Here is a 13888-nt window from a genome sequence, read left to right as displayed (position 1 = left end):
TTTAAAATGGTTTGTTGAGCCTTGCTGCTTTGTATGTTTTTTGGTGTTGATTGTGTTCATTGTTTTAATGTGGTATTTATATGATTCTTTTGTAATATTTGTATACTTACTGTTTTTAGCTTTTAAACATTGGCTTCCTGTGGGAGAAAGTTCCAGCATCTGGGAGCAGGACCATGTTCCCAACAAATGCACCTGTGAGAGTGGTGGGGCTGAGAGAAGGGCCTCCCCGGAGATCTTACCATTCGAGCAGACTCATAAACCGAAGTTGTCATCCTTGAGATAGCTCTGACTCAGGCCATTTAGGGCTTTATAGGTGAAAACCAGCACTTAGAACCATGACCAGAAATGGATTGGAGCTGCTGTAAAGGGGTGGGTGGGGTGTATGTGATCCCTGTGACCAGCCCCAGTTAACACCCTGAACACTTTCCACTTTGCATTTGTTTTTCGTTCAGAAATAATAAATAAAAATACTTACGACTGACGTATTCAAGCTTGACATAACAGGACTGCCCACAGGCAAGCACTTATTGGACTGCTGCTTGCAAGCTGACATCAGTAAGAGGACTTCACCAGGATCTGTAGCAACTTTCACATCAGATAGTCCTTTAGCCCATGCAGAGGAACCCACCAGCCATAGGAATGAAAACACCACTGTCACAATGAAATCCTATTTAAAAACAAAACAAAACCCAAAACCTAGATCAAACACAGTTGGTTCATATTATATGTACCAAGAATATAACAACAACAACAACAACAACAACAACAACAACAACAACAACAACAACAACAACAACAACAATCAATCAATCAATCAATCAATCAATCAATCAATCAATCAATCAATCAATTGACTTTGCTATAGTTATTTCTTGCCTCTCCTGGATGTTCTCCACCTCATGTTATTGGCACAGTATCCTTTGAGGTGGGCCATGATGTGTGTGTGTGTGTGTGTGTGTGTGTGTGTGTGTGTGAGAGAGAGAGAGAGAGAGAGAGGGAGGGAGAGAGAGATGGTATGCCCAATGTTTCACAGCGGGATTTCCAAATTCTAGTTTAACACTAACCATTATATCACACTGATCTCTTTGGAACTGGAGTGGGAGGGTAGAACCAACCCAACAGGCCAAAGGTGCTGTTCTTCCACATCTTAAGTTATGTTAGAAAATACTTGCTTGAATGAGGTATCACATCAGTATGTCCTAACCTATTAAAACATGCATACCAAAGCTCATTGACTCAGTGGAGTTTTGAGGAGTCAACTCTTATGTAAGTTCCATTGATTGAGTGAATCTTTTCTAGTGGCAACTTACCACTGGATACAGCCAAAGACAGGTAAAGCATTATACATGCAGGATCACAGTCATCACCTATCTGACTGCTTTGGGCTGGGATGTTTAGACAGGCTATGACACTGACCTGGAGAGGTACCAAGACAAAGAAGCTCAAGAGAGAGAGAAAAAAAACTTGTTCAGGGATCACTAGGGCCAGGCTATGCTTGTCTATGAATTGCAGTTCCTGGATCCACCTACATGGGCCAAAAAGCAGTCCTAGCCACTGATGAATCTAGGAGCATCTGCAGCTTGTGTTCCTGCTTCTTCAGAGGCAGTGCATTTCCATGTAGCAGAGACAACTGACTTGTTTCCCAGACAAAGGGGCTACTCAGGGCAACCCATGTCATGAGAAGGGAGGGGGGCTCACCCTAAGTCCAGATTGGCCAGTGCTCACATGGCCTAACTTAATATCAAATGTTACTTGTGCTATCAGCATGTTTATCTTGCCCAAGGCTCAGAATGACTACTCCCAGCAGGTTTTCATATATGTTAAAAGATGAAGAGAATAGTATTCTAGGCATCCCATAAAACAAGTGTCAGGCCTCAAAGAGTACCACCCCCCCCCCATCAATGAAATGAAAACCAAAGAGTCCAGGATGCTTTTGTTATAAAATGGCTTTCTTTCTTTCTTTCTTTCTTTCTTTCTTTCTTTCTTTCTTTCTTTCTTTCTTTCTTTCTTTCTTTCTTTCTTTCTTTCTTTCGTCAGTACATGTGTAGGCATCCTTCAGTCTCGAGAGACTATGGTATCGTGCTCTGTATGGAGGTCTTTGAACAGTGTCTTGTGTGGCTGAGAAGGCCAATTCGAGAGTGACAATCCCTTCCACACTGGAGACAAATCCAACCTGTCCCCTGTCCAGCTCCCTGGTTTTGCTTGTTTCGGGACTGCCTCTTTGCCTCGGTCTGCTGTACAAGTGTCTCTTCAACTTTGGAGAGGCCATGATGCACCACCTGCCTCCAGGCTGAACGCTCAGACGTCAAGGTTTCCCATCTGTTGAGGTCCATTCCTAAGGCCTTCAGATCCCGCTTGCAGATGTCCTTGTAACACAGCTGTGGTCTCCCTCGGGGGCGGCTTCCCTTCACTAATTCTCCATACAGGAGATCTTTTGGAATCCGACCATCAGCCATTCTCACGACGTGCCCAAGCCAACGTAGACGGCGCTGTTTCAATATTGTATACATGCTGAAAATTCCAGCTCATTCTAGGACTACTCTATTTGGAACTTTGTCCTGCCAGGTGATACCAAGAATGCGTCGGAGACAACACATATGGAAGGTGTTCAGCTTCCTCTCCTGCCGTGCACAAAGGGTCCAGGACTCGCTGCAGAATAGGAGTGTGCTCAGGACACAGACTCTATAGACCTGTTTTTTGGTCTATGCCGTCAACTTCTTATTAAGCCATACTCTCTTTGTGAATCTAGAGAACATGGTAGCTGCTTTTCCAATGCGTTTATCCAGCTCGACATCTAGGGAGAGAGTGTCAGAGATTGTTGAGCCAAGGTACACAAATTCATGAACAACCTCCAGTTCTTGCATGGAGATAGTAATAGAGGGAGGTGAGTCCACGCCCTGGCACATGACTTGTGTTTTCTTCAGGCTGATAGTTAGTCCAAAGTCTTGGCAGGCCTTGCTAAAATGATTTATGAGTTGTTGAAGGTCTTCAGCAGAGTGAGCAACAATGGCTGCATCATCAGCAAAGAGGAAGTCCCGCATGCATTTCAGTTGGACTTTGGTCTTCGCTCTCAGTCTAGTGAGATTAAAGAGCTTTCCATCTGATCTAGTCCGCAGATAGACACCTTCTGTTGCAGTTCCAAAGGCCTGCTTCAGCATGACAGCAAAGAAGATCCCAAACAGGGTCGGCGCAAGGACACAGCCTTGTTTTACTCCGCTTCGGATGTCAAAGGGATCTGATGTTGAGCCATCAAAAACTACAGTGCCCTTCATTTCCTCATGAAAGGACCTGATGATATTAAGGAGTTGAGGTGGACATCCAATCTTGGGAAGTATTTTAAAAAGTCCATCCCTGGTAACCAAGTCAAATGAGCCTCGTGGCGCAGTGGTTAAAACGCTGTACTGCAGCTAAAACTGTGCTCACGACCTGGGGTTCAAATCCCAGGTAGCCGGCTCAAGGTTGACTCAGCCTTCCATCCTTCCGAGGTCGGTAAAATGAGTACCCAGCTTGCTGGGGGGGGGGGCAATGTGTAGCCTGTATAATTAAAAATTGTAAACCGCCCGGAGAGTGCTTGTAGCGCTATGGGGCGGTATAGAAGTCCAATAAATATAAATAAATAAATAAATAAATAAGTAAATAAAGGCCTTTGTGAGATCTATGAAGGCCACAAAGAGTGGCTGTTGTTGTTCCCTGCATTTCTCCTGCAACTGTCTGAGGGAAAATATCATGTCGGTGGTGGATCTATTAGCTCGAAAACCACACTGTGATTCTGGATACACTCTGTCTGCAAGCACCTGAAGTCTCTTCAGCTCAACACGGGCCAGCAGCTTCCCTACAACGCTGAGAAGAGAGATACCACGGTAGTTATTGCAGTCGCCCCTGTCGCCTTTGTTCTTATACAATGTGATGATGTTTGCGTCCTTCATGTCCTGTGGTACTCCACCTTCTCTCCAGCAAAGACAAAAGAGTTCATACAGCTCAGTGGTGATGATCTCTTTACAGCACTTCAAAACTTCAATGGGGATGTTGTCCTTTCCAGGTGCCTTGCCAGAGGCAAGGGAATCCAAGGCCGCTTTTATTTCTGCTAAAGTTGGTTCACTGTCCAGCTCTTCCAAGAGAGGCAGGCACTCAATGTTATTTAGTGCCCCTTCCGTTACTACATTCTCTTTAGAATATAGCTCAGAGTAGTGCTGCACCCAGCGTTCCATCTGCTGTGCTCGGTCCTGGATGATCACGCCTGTAGTAGACTTCAAGGGAGCAGATTTCTTCTGTATTGGACCTAAAGCCTGCTTGATACCGTCATACATTCCCTTGATGTTACCTGTGTCCGCTGCTATCTGTATCTGAGAGCAGAGCTGAAGCCAATAATCATTGGAACATCTCCTGGCAGTCTGTTGGACTTGGCTACGAGCAGCTCGAAGAGCCTGCAAGTTGTACTCACTAGGACAGGCTTTGTATGCTGCTAGAGCTCTCCTCTTATCCTCGATGGCTGGAATCAGCTCCTCTGAATGGGCTTCGAACCAGTCAGCCGTCTTTTTGGTCTTCTTGCCAAATGTGGACAAGGCAGTGTTATAAACAGCGTTCTTGAAGTGTTCCCATCGTTCAGGTGCATTCGCATCAGCCGGGCCTGGAAGGGTTTCCTGAAGCGCTTGGGCAAATTCCTCCACTTTTCTTTGATTGTGAATCTTGTTGATATCTATACGTGGCCTTCCTTCCTTTTTAGTGTGATACATTCTCTTTGTTTGCAGTTTTATTCTGCTACACACCAGGGAATGATCAGTATCACAATCAGCATTCTGGTAACTGCGTGTGATCGTAATACTAGATAGGCTAGAACGTCTAGTGAGGATCAAATCAAGCTGATGCCAATGCTTCGATCTTGGATGTCTCCAGGAAACTTTGTGTTGAGGCTTTGTATTAAAGAACGTGTTGGTGACACAAAGACCATAATAACAGCAAAACTCCAGCAAGCGTTGGCCATTTTCATTCATCTTCCCAATGCCAAAACGGCCTAGACAGGTGGGCCAAGAGTTGTGATCAGCACCAACTCTAGCGTTAAAGTCTCCGAGAATGAACAGCGGCTCTCTCTCAGGGACTTTTTTGATAGCAGCTGCCAAATCATCATAGAATTTGTCTTTGACTTCTGTTGTGGATGACAGTGTTGGTGCATATGCACTGATGAGGGTGACCAGTCCCGCTGATGACTGGAGCTGCAGAGACAGGATTCTTTCACTCCCCACAGTAGGTGGAACAATGGATCTCAGCAGAGTATTTCTGACCGCAAAGCCAACACCATATTCCCTGGTCTCGTTCAATGGTTTTCCCTGCCAGAAGAATGAGAAGTTTTTTTCCTTGACAGATCCCATGTCTGGCAATCTCGTCTCTTGCAGGGCAACAATGTCTATCCGCAGTCTACTCAGTTGAATGTTGATAACAGCTGTCTTGCGCATGTCGTCTATTTCCTGCAGGTTGTCAGAAAAGCCAGGGGTCATTGTCCGAACATTCCAGGTTCCCAACTTTAGGGCAGATGTTTTCTTCTGATTGTTGCATGGTGCAGGGTTATTGATCTGTTTTTCGGCTCTCCCACCATCAGAAGTAGCCCCTGGCATCATGCTCTATGCCAATCGAGCAAAACGTATAACCTGTGTTATTTCGACACTGTGTCCTCTCCAGAGCACGAAGCCTGGGTAGAATAATATGGAGGATAGGCTGTTACCCAAGCAGCAAATCCCCCCTCTCCACGTCACTGAAATAGTCCAATGGAGAGGCAAGAGCCAATACAACTGGTTCCAGCGACGTCGCAGGAGTTGGCATAACAACACGAACTGTCTACGGGACTCCGGCTCCGGATTTTGCCTCGAGGTTATCTCCTGAAGCCTTTTCCATCAGTGGATATAGCCACAAGGCAGTGGAGGTTTGAAATCAGAGTTTTCCTTCTCCTAGATGGGCTGCCTTACATGGCTGACGAGTCCCACCTACCCGCTCTGCTCCCTAATAGTGTGGAAGTATGACCCTACTCCTGAAACATTCCTGCTGCCAGGTGTATGAAATGCTATTTGGCTATCCCAGTACAATGAACACATATATCAGAGGATTTTCATCCAATAACTGGCAATTTTTTTTCTTTAGTTTTTTTTCCATCTTGATCTTCTAATTTGCTGATGTAATTAGGTGATTGATTTACATATACTTTGATGACTTTATTTGATTGTATTTTATAATGTTTTATTCTTCTTTGTAAGCCACCCTGAGTAGACTCTGTCTAGAGGGGCGGGGTATAAATTGAATAATAAATAAAATAAAATAAAATAAAATAAAATAAAATAAAATAAAAACACCAAGAGTATTGGGGTCAGCTAGCACCAACTCCCATATACACCTACATGTCAATGAGCATATAGTACACTTCACATAAGTGTGAAGTTGCCTGCTCTTTCCCACACCTCCAAAGAACTGTGTTGGTGCAAAAACTCCATTTTCTTAACTCCACCTTGGTCCTGCCAACTCTGGTCTGTAACCTGTTAAGTGGCTACTGAGAAATCTAGTTCTGTTTTACAACAGAGCCCTAAAATAACATAAGCCATAAATTACTGCATGTAAATATAACATACATTCAAGAGCCATTGAATATTCAGTATAAAACTGAGATTTCATTCAACATTTCATTTTGTTTCCATATGTCTGACAAAGTGGACATGTCCACAGAAGCTGATATTGAAATATAAATACTTAACCTTTAAGGTGCCACATGTTTTTGTCTTTTGTTTTGTTTCTCTGGATTTTGTCTTATATGCTTATACAGACTAACACGGCTACCTCAAAACTAGTTCTCCATGAAATTGGGAGCTGGATTTTCCTGGAGTTGAGGTGGGTGGTTCTTTCTTTCCAAATTATAGCCTTGGCATTCTCTGCTGTTCCTTTATAATTCACAGATGTTCTGTAAATTTTTTTCCTTGATTTTAATTTGGGAGGAGAGGGATGGTAGCCGAAGAGTAGATGCACATTTGATAACAATATCGATAGAACTGCAGAGCTGGAAGTGACCCTATGGACCATTGAATCCAGCCCCTGTCAGGGAGGCACAGTGTAGAAATCAAACTCCCAAACTCTGGCTTATTAATATTTATTAAACTTATATACCGCCCATCTGGCAGCCAGGACCACTTCACAGCCAGAGAACTAAACCACTGAACTACCCAACAGTTGATGTGAATACCTTGAGATTTTATTATTAGTTGCTCTCTCTATATTTATGTCACTTGGTGCAATGTCTGCTAGGTAGTATAAATAGGCGCTGCCTTCAGGCATCCAGTAATAGTTCTGAAGCTTTATTAAATTCTACATCAACCTGTTTTGCATGGGCTGAACTATACCATACTGGGTGAGTGTGTTTGCCTCTAGGCCAAGACTGCAGTTCTTAGTGTTTGTGGTTGTGTGCCCAAACTGGTTTCGATTGCTTTTAAAGAACATTGTTCCTTGTGGAGGCCCTTTGCTTTGCATTTTGGAAGTGTTTGATTCAAATTAACACCTATGTATTTGGAAGCAAAACAATGATCCAACTGTACGCTCTTCCAGGTAACCTGAAATTTCCAAGATGCCTTCTTGTTTCTCATATGAAAGGCAGAATGACAGATGAAATACAAAGCCTCAGGAGAGAAAATGAGAGAGGCCAATCATTTTTTAAAAAGTAAAATTTTGAAGTGAATAAAATTCTTTTATTTAAGCATCCTGAGACTTCAAACCTTCTTCTGATTGGGGACAAAGATGCTTTAACCACACTTGGACTCAGTCCCACTGCTTTATAGTTATAAATGATGGAAACTGATTCTAGAATGCTAGTCTACAAATGGCATCTGATGACTTCACTGACATGGCCATAATAGTGGTGCCTAGGCAATTTTAGAAGGATGCCAATACTCAGTTTTTGTGATGAACCACAACATGATGATGATGATGATGATGATGATGATGATGATGATGATGATGATGATGATGATGATTGCCTTCCAAGAGGACAAGATACTCTATGGGACTCTTGACAAAAGAAGAAACAAGAAGAAAAGGAAAGAGACAACTTGTGCAAATTAAGGAGAAAAATAGAGGAGAAAAAAATTTGCATTCCTTAGCCTTATTCAATTGTTCTGAAATCCAGAATCATCAACAAAATTCCAGGGATTAGGCTAGCCCTGCATTGTTGTGAGGACAGGCATATGCTCTGTCCTGGGCTCTCTAGAGGAAGGGTGGGTAATAAACAAGCCTCACTATACTGTATACATCTGATTATCAGTCTTGGCTTTTCCACAAGTATGTACAGAAGCCTAACACTGATTTATACTAAGTGTGATAGCTTATCCATTTTCACAGATAGCAGGTAATGAAAATGTCACCATTAGAATGTTTGTAGGGCTTACTGCTATTGTTTATTTTCTGACTGTGGACTAGAAAAGCAATTACTGTAAAGCAATGAGTAGGCAACAGCATTTAGATGGTGTCACAGCTTCTGTTAACCAGGGTTTTAGTTCCTGAAAATGGAATTACACCAGCTATCAGACAGAGCTCAGTCTGAGATTAAGAATAGTTAGGGACTTGGACATGTGGTTTTACATATTAAATGGGAGTCGATACCCATTGCATCAAGGGCACATGCATAATGAACATATGTGTCCATCAAACTCTATTTATATGAAGTGCATTTGAAAATAGTAGTCTTAAGACCTTGTTCCAATGGAATGCATACATACTCTTTCCCTCAGTAAATGGTGTCACTCAGATGTGTTCCTCTATACAAGTTTAAGTCCGTCAAAGAAATGCATTCTAGACTTAACATTATGACTTCAAGTTATGTTTTAAGCAAGTATCTTTATTAAAAAGTTGAAATACTTAAGAAAAATATAAGGAGGGCCTAGCACAAGGTTGGGGCAGGAAAGTTATTTGGCCCCAACCTCTTATTCATAGAAGCCTTCAAATTTAAAATATATTGTAATTTTTTGAAACCTCTCTTGACATTTCTTCGTTCTGTGACAGACTGTGAACCTTAAAAAATGGAAGAGGCCCAGTGTTCTCTCAACTTCGAAGAAGCCCTCAGTCTAAGCCCTCAGCAACCTTCATCCAAAGGAAACCAAAGCTGGAAAAATATCTGTGAAGATTCCCAGTCATCCAGGTGAGGTTCTCTGGAAGTTGAGTTCTGGCAACTGGACTTCTTTCTTACTGGGTTGAAATGTTTCGTTACTCATCCAAGTATCTTCTTCAGCCTGAGGGTTGTTAATAGGAGACTGGAAAAATACTGCTTTCTTGGAACTTCTCAGAGAAGCATAAAAATTTTAAAAAAACATATTCCTTTGGAAGGTGGTGAACAATATGTTGTTTTAAAGTAAGTGAAGATAGTCAAGCTGAACAAAGATAATTGGTACCTGAGACATAAGAGGGCAAAAAAAATGTTTTGTTTGTTTTATTTTGCCATTGAAGGCTGAGTAAAATCTCACAAGCACTGCTCCCTGGGATTAAAAATACCAATAAAAGATTAAATATTTATTCATTTGACTTCTATCCTATCTTTCCCCCCATGTATAGGACCCAAAGTACCTTACAATAAAACACTACAGAGACATAAAGTTAATTAAAAATGTTAAAAACACATTAATAAATGAAACACATAGAACCCATCCACTTAAATGCCTGGGGATAAAAACAGTTGCAAAAGTCCTGTCTAAAGGAAAAAGTCTTCTCTGCTGGTGGAAAGACAAGAGCAGGGGTTTTAAACTCAATTTACCTGGGGCCCGCTAGAGACAGAGTCTGGGTGAGGCTGGGCCGCATCAGATTTTCCGCCAAGCGGAGCAAGAGCCCGAGGAAGCCGCCCAGGAGTTTCCTTAGCCGACAGACAGGTGGGCTGGCTGGCAGGCTGCAGTTCTGGATGGAGGGTGCAAGAGGTGCTGTCTTGGGGCGAGCGAGGCAAGGCTTTTTTTTACTCTTGACAGCAGAGGATGTGTGGGCGCTTTGGGGCGGCAGGGAAGGCGAGGGCCACAAACTGTCATCTGGAGGGCCACAAATGGCCCCCGGGCCGCATGTTTGAGACCCCTGGACAAGAGGTAAAGAACGAGCCTGGCTGCCCTTTTATTTTGTCACATATCAGTTGCCTTGCTCTGCCTCATGGTGTGGCCAGCCCTCAACAGGCCAAGGAAAGTTGTGGGTAATAGTATGTGGTGGTTGGTTAGTTGCATGGAATATGGCTGTGAAATACTTAACAGTGATATAATACATGCACCTACTTTCCTTTCTGGAATAAGGGAAGAGGGGCATACCTACTGTATACAATTGCATTTCTTGTGTTATCTGAGAGGTTTTGGTGCTGGTTACCATATTAATTTCTTTTATGTTAAATGTTTGCAAAATGCTGGGTATTTTTTGTTTGCTTGTTTAGAACAGGCACTGAAAGCCGCTAATGAAGATAAGAGATGGCTATCAATGCAGGAAATGCAGTTCTGAACCTAAACACACACAGGCAGACACTCCCATGAAAGAAGAATTAAAACTGAACAAGAAGGATGACAGAAACAGAGGAGAACAGCTTGGTTTTCTGCCCCATCCTAAAAGCCATGATCAAAAGGCTTCAGTACAGTGGGGTCTTGACTTGAGAACTTAATCCGTATTGGAAGGCGGTTCTCAAGTCAAAAAGTCTGTAAGTCAAGTCTCCATTGACCTACAGTCCATTGAAAACCGATTAATCCCGTAACAGGCCGTTTTTGTTCCATTTTGGTTTTTTTCTGGTCTGTAAGTCAATTCTCAGGCTGCAAGTCAAACCTAAATTTTGCAGCCAGAGAAGTCTGTAACTCAAAAAGTCTGTAAGTCAAGCCGTCTGTAAGTCAAGGGTCCACTGTACCATGTTGGAAGATAAGAGGAAAGCAATTAACTTCACAGTAATCCAGTACCAACGCTTGGATACTATGGTCAAAAGAGCCCGGCCCAAACGTCCATTTAATTTCTAAAAACTAAGTGCCCAGTGTGGTCATATCTTATTTTCTATTGAATAATCCTCTACGAAAGGGCCATAAGGGATAATCCTCTGCCTGAATGTGTCTTATGTGTAAAGGGCTGCCCAGTCCAAACTTGCATTAAAGACTAGGAACCATAAGAAAAGCTGCACTGCCATAAAATATGAACACCTGAGCAGAGATCCAGGTTATTGTCTTTTCTACTATGGTGAGATGTACGGTGTTCCTACAAGGACTGTAACTAGGGTAGAGCTATCAGGGCTTGGCTCTAGAGAGCCAAAATGCAGTGGGCATATAAACCCAGAAATCTGCTGGGGAGGGTTAGGAAAATAAATGGCAACATGAACCTGTTTAGTTTTGTATGTGTGTGTTTTTGAAAGCATAAGCTTCATCTTTGTTTTGGGGGAAACCACATTCTCTTTCTGCTTTTTCATGGGGAGGTTGCTTGAATGCCTTAGGGGTGGAATAGGTGCAAGGCTATGCCATTTGCCTCAAGTGCCAAAAATGGCTAGTTCTGGTTCTGGTTTACATTTATCTTGGATTAACTAAGAGAATTAGATGTGTAGCCTTGTTAGAAATCCTATCCATATGATTTTTTAAAGCTGCCACTTCCATTACAATAAAAATAAATCTCCAATGGGAATATGGTTTGTTTTAGACTCTCAGCAAAATAACACATTTATCTTTTCATGAATAATTGATACAATGCTATCATTAATGCTTCATTCAATGTTTTGCTTTTTTTTTCTCCATGACCGAATAGTTATAAAGAATTTTTTTATTACTTCAGGGAAATTTCAATGTTGTAGTCCCTGTATTGAGACGGCATTCTATACTAAATCAAGCCCCAGAACACAATTTGGGGCTGTTTGTTTTACAATGAGTAAAAAAGTTCATTTAATTAATACCCAACAGCTCTGTAGCTTTTCACACTGGAATTAAGAACTGCCTCTTTTTTCCCCCCTCTCAACTTGTTGACAAACCTCCTGAAAATGCACATTACAATTTGCATCTGCCCACAGAGTTTTTTTTTATTTTTATTTCGAAACTGCAGCTTGCCATCTACATAGATACGTTGCATGTGGCAATTCAATATGGTGATGGATGGAATGGTGCCACTGCTCTACCACCAGCCATGGCTGCCTCAGCACCAATTATGATGAATGTGTGGAAGACAAATCCATGCACACATTGCATGATTTCAATTTTCATGCATTCCGTTATCGCATCTGGATAAATCAAACAATTCTGCAGATCATGTGCATAGGCTCTTCCTCTGTGACAGGTAACCATGAAAAGACAGCATTCCAATTATACATAAATAACTCCATCTACATAGTGTGTGAACACAAATATGAATTTGTGGAGGCACTAAGGAGAGACAATGCACAGTATCCCAAACACCAGGGCATTCATTATAATGTGTGTATAGAGAAAATATGAATTTACTTTGAAATATAAGCTACTAATATGACAGGATTTTTGCCCCTGTTTCTTATTTGTCTGTAAGATTTACACTACCTTCTGCGGCAAACAAGCAACTATATATATATGAGTTATAATTAAACCTGTTGACAATTTACAAAGCATCTAACAATATTTATTACAAATGGCGACTCTCAAATGTTCACTCCTCCCCCCCCCCCCCCGTTCTAATATATGCTCCATTCCTGCTCTTCTCAGTTCACGGGACAAACTCCTCCCCTTCCCCTATATATTTCTATTTCTGTAGAGAAGTGAATTCTCCCCTGTGTGGAACAATTAACCACTTCCTGTAACAAACAACCACCAAAGCTCAATTAACTCATTTGACAAAATTATGACTCTTATTTAGGCACATACTGAGCCAGGCAGAAGAGGAGTTCTTTCATGGGGCCTTGGTTTGTGCCCTGAACGTGATACAATGCTGTGGCAGTGATTTGGAGAGCATCTGACTGATGTCTGTGATTCAGAGAATACTTTAAGGACCATAACAATAATCAATGTTAGCAATGTAGAAGTACTCTGCATCTCTACAGCAGGACAAGGGACGTTTACACCAACACACAGCAGCCCCCTCTCATCACTACAACACTCTGATTAGTGTAGGTACAAGAACTCTCAATGGATTGCTCCTGAAGGCTGGAACTGGGTGAATGCCATTTCTACACTACAATGCCATTTATACACATAGAGTACTTCTATGGCCATGCCCAAACTGAGATAATCAGCACGAGAATTTACCACACAATCTCACAGTATGATGCCACCCGCAGCCTCACAAACAATCCCAACATTGTCATAGAAGAGGTAGATAAAGGAGAAGTTGTTGTAGTCATGAATAGTCATGGATACGATGGATTACATTACAAGAAGCTGAGACACAATGATCTACCACAAAATTTTACAGTTCATGTTACTAAGTAACAGTAGACCACACAATAAGTAATCAAGAATACCATTACTACCAATGGGGCTACAGTATATGTAGACATCGAACTCTGTCTCTTTCTACTTACACATGACTACTTCATCCTTGATAGTAATATATACCTTCAGCTCAACAACAGCCCTGCCCTTTCTGACCCTACTTCCTATAACCAGTTGTGACCTAAATATCGTACTCCACGTGTCATCCGTAAAGCACATGCTAAAATAAATCTATCAGTGTCAAACATGTCACAAGCCTTTGTTTTTGTTATAGTCTCTCCATCCTGCATTTTCTGTTTTTATGTATCTTTGTAGCTGTAACTACACAGCAGTGAAAATGCACTTTGATGTGCTGTGATCTGCATTTTTTTTCAAATCAGTTCCCTGCTCATTTCTGCTGGTGAAACTGCTGTAGCTGTCCAGATGACAAAGCATGCTCCAATAGCAGCAGCCAATAGTCTGTTGCAGTGCTGACTTGAAAGTTGTGTTTT

General features: G+C 42.0%; 1 protein-coding gene across 2 annotated transcripts in view; it reads right to left on the bottom strand.

The window, feature by feature from the left end:
• SYNPR (synaptoporin) overlaps positions 1–13888 on the bottom strand; it is a 213135-nt gene that overhangs the window by 3162 nt on the left and 196085 nt on the right. For both annotated transcript variants that reach the window (XM_020805133.3, XM_020805134.3), the window contains one exon: positions 476–667. In XM_020805133.3, the coding sequence (XP_020660792.1) occupies positions 476–667 (192 nt within the window). The remainder of the gene's footprint in view (positions 1–475; positions 668–13888) is intronic.

The sequence above is a fragment of the Pogona vitticeps genome, chromosome 2 (assembly GCF_051106095.1).
Source record: "Pogona vitticeps strain Pit_001003342236 chromosome 2, PviZW2.1, whole genome shotgun sequence".
NCBI lineage: Eukaryota > Metazoa > Chordata > Lepidosauria > Squamata > Agamidae > Pogona > Pogona vitticeps.
This window is presented reverse-complemented; position numbering and strand designations above follow the sequence as displayed.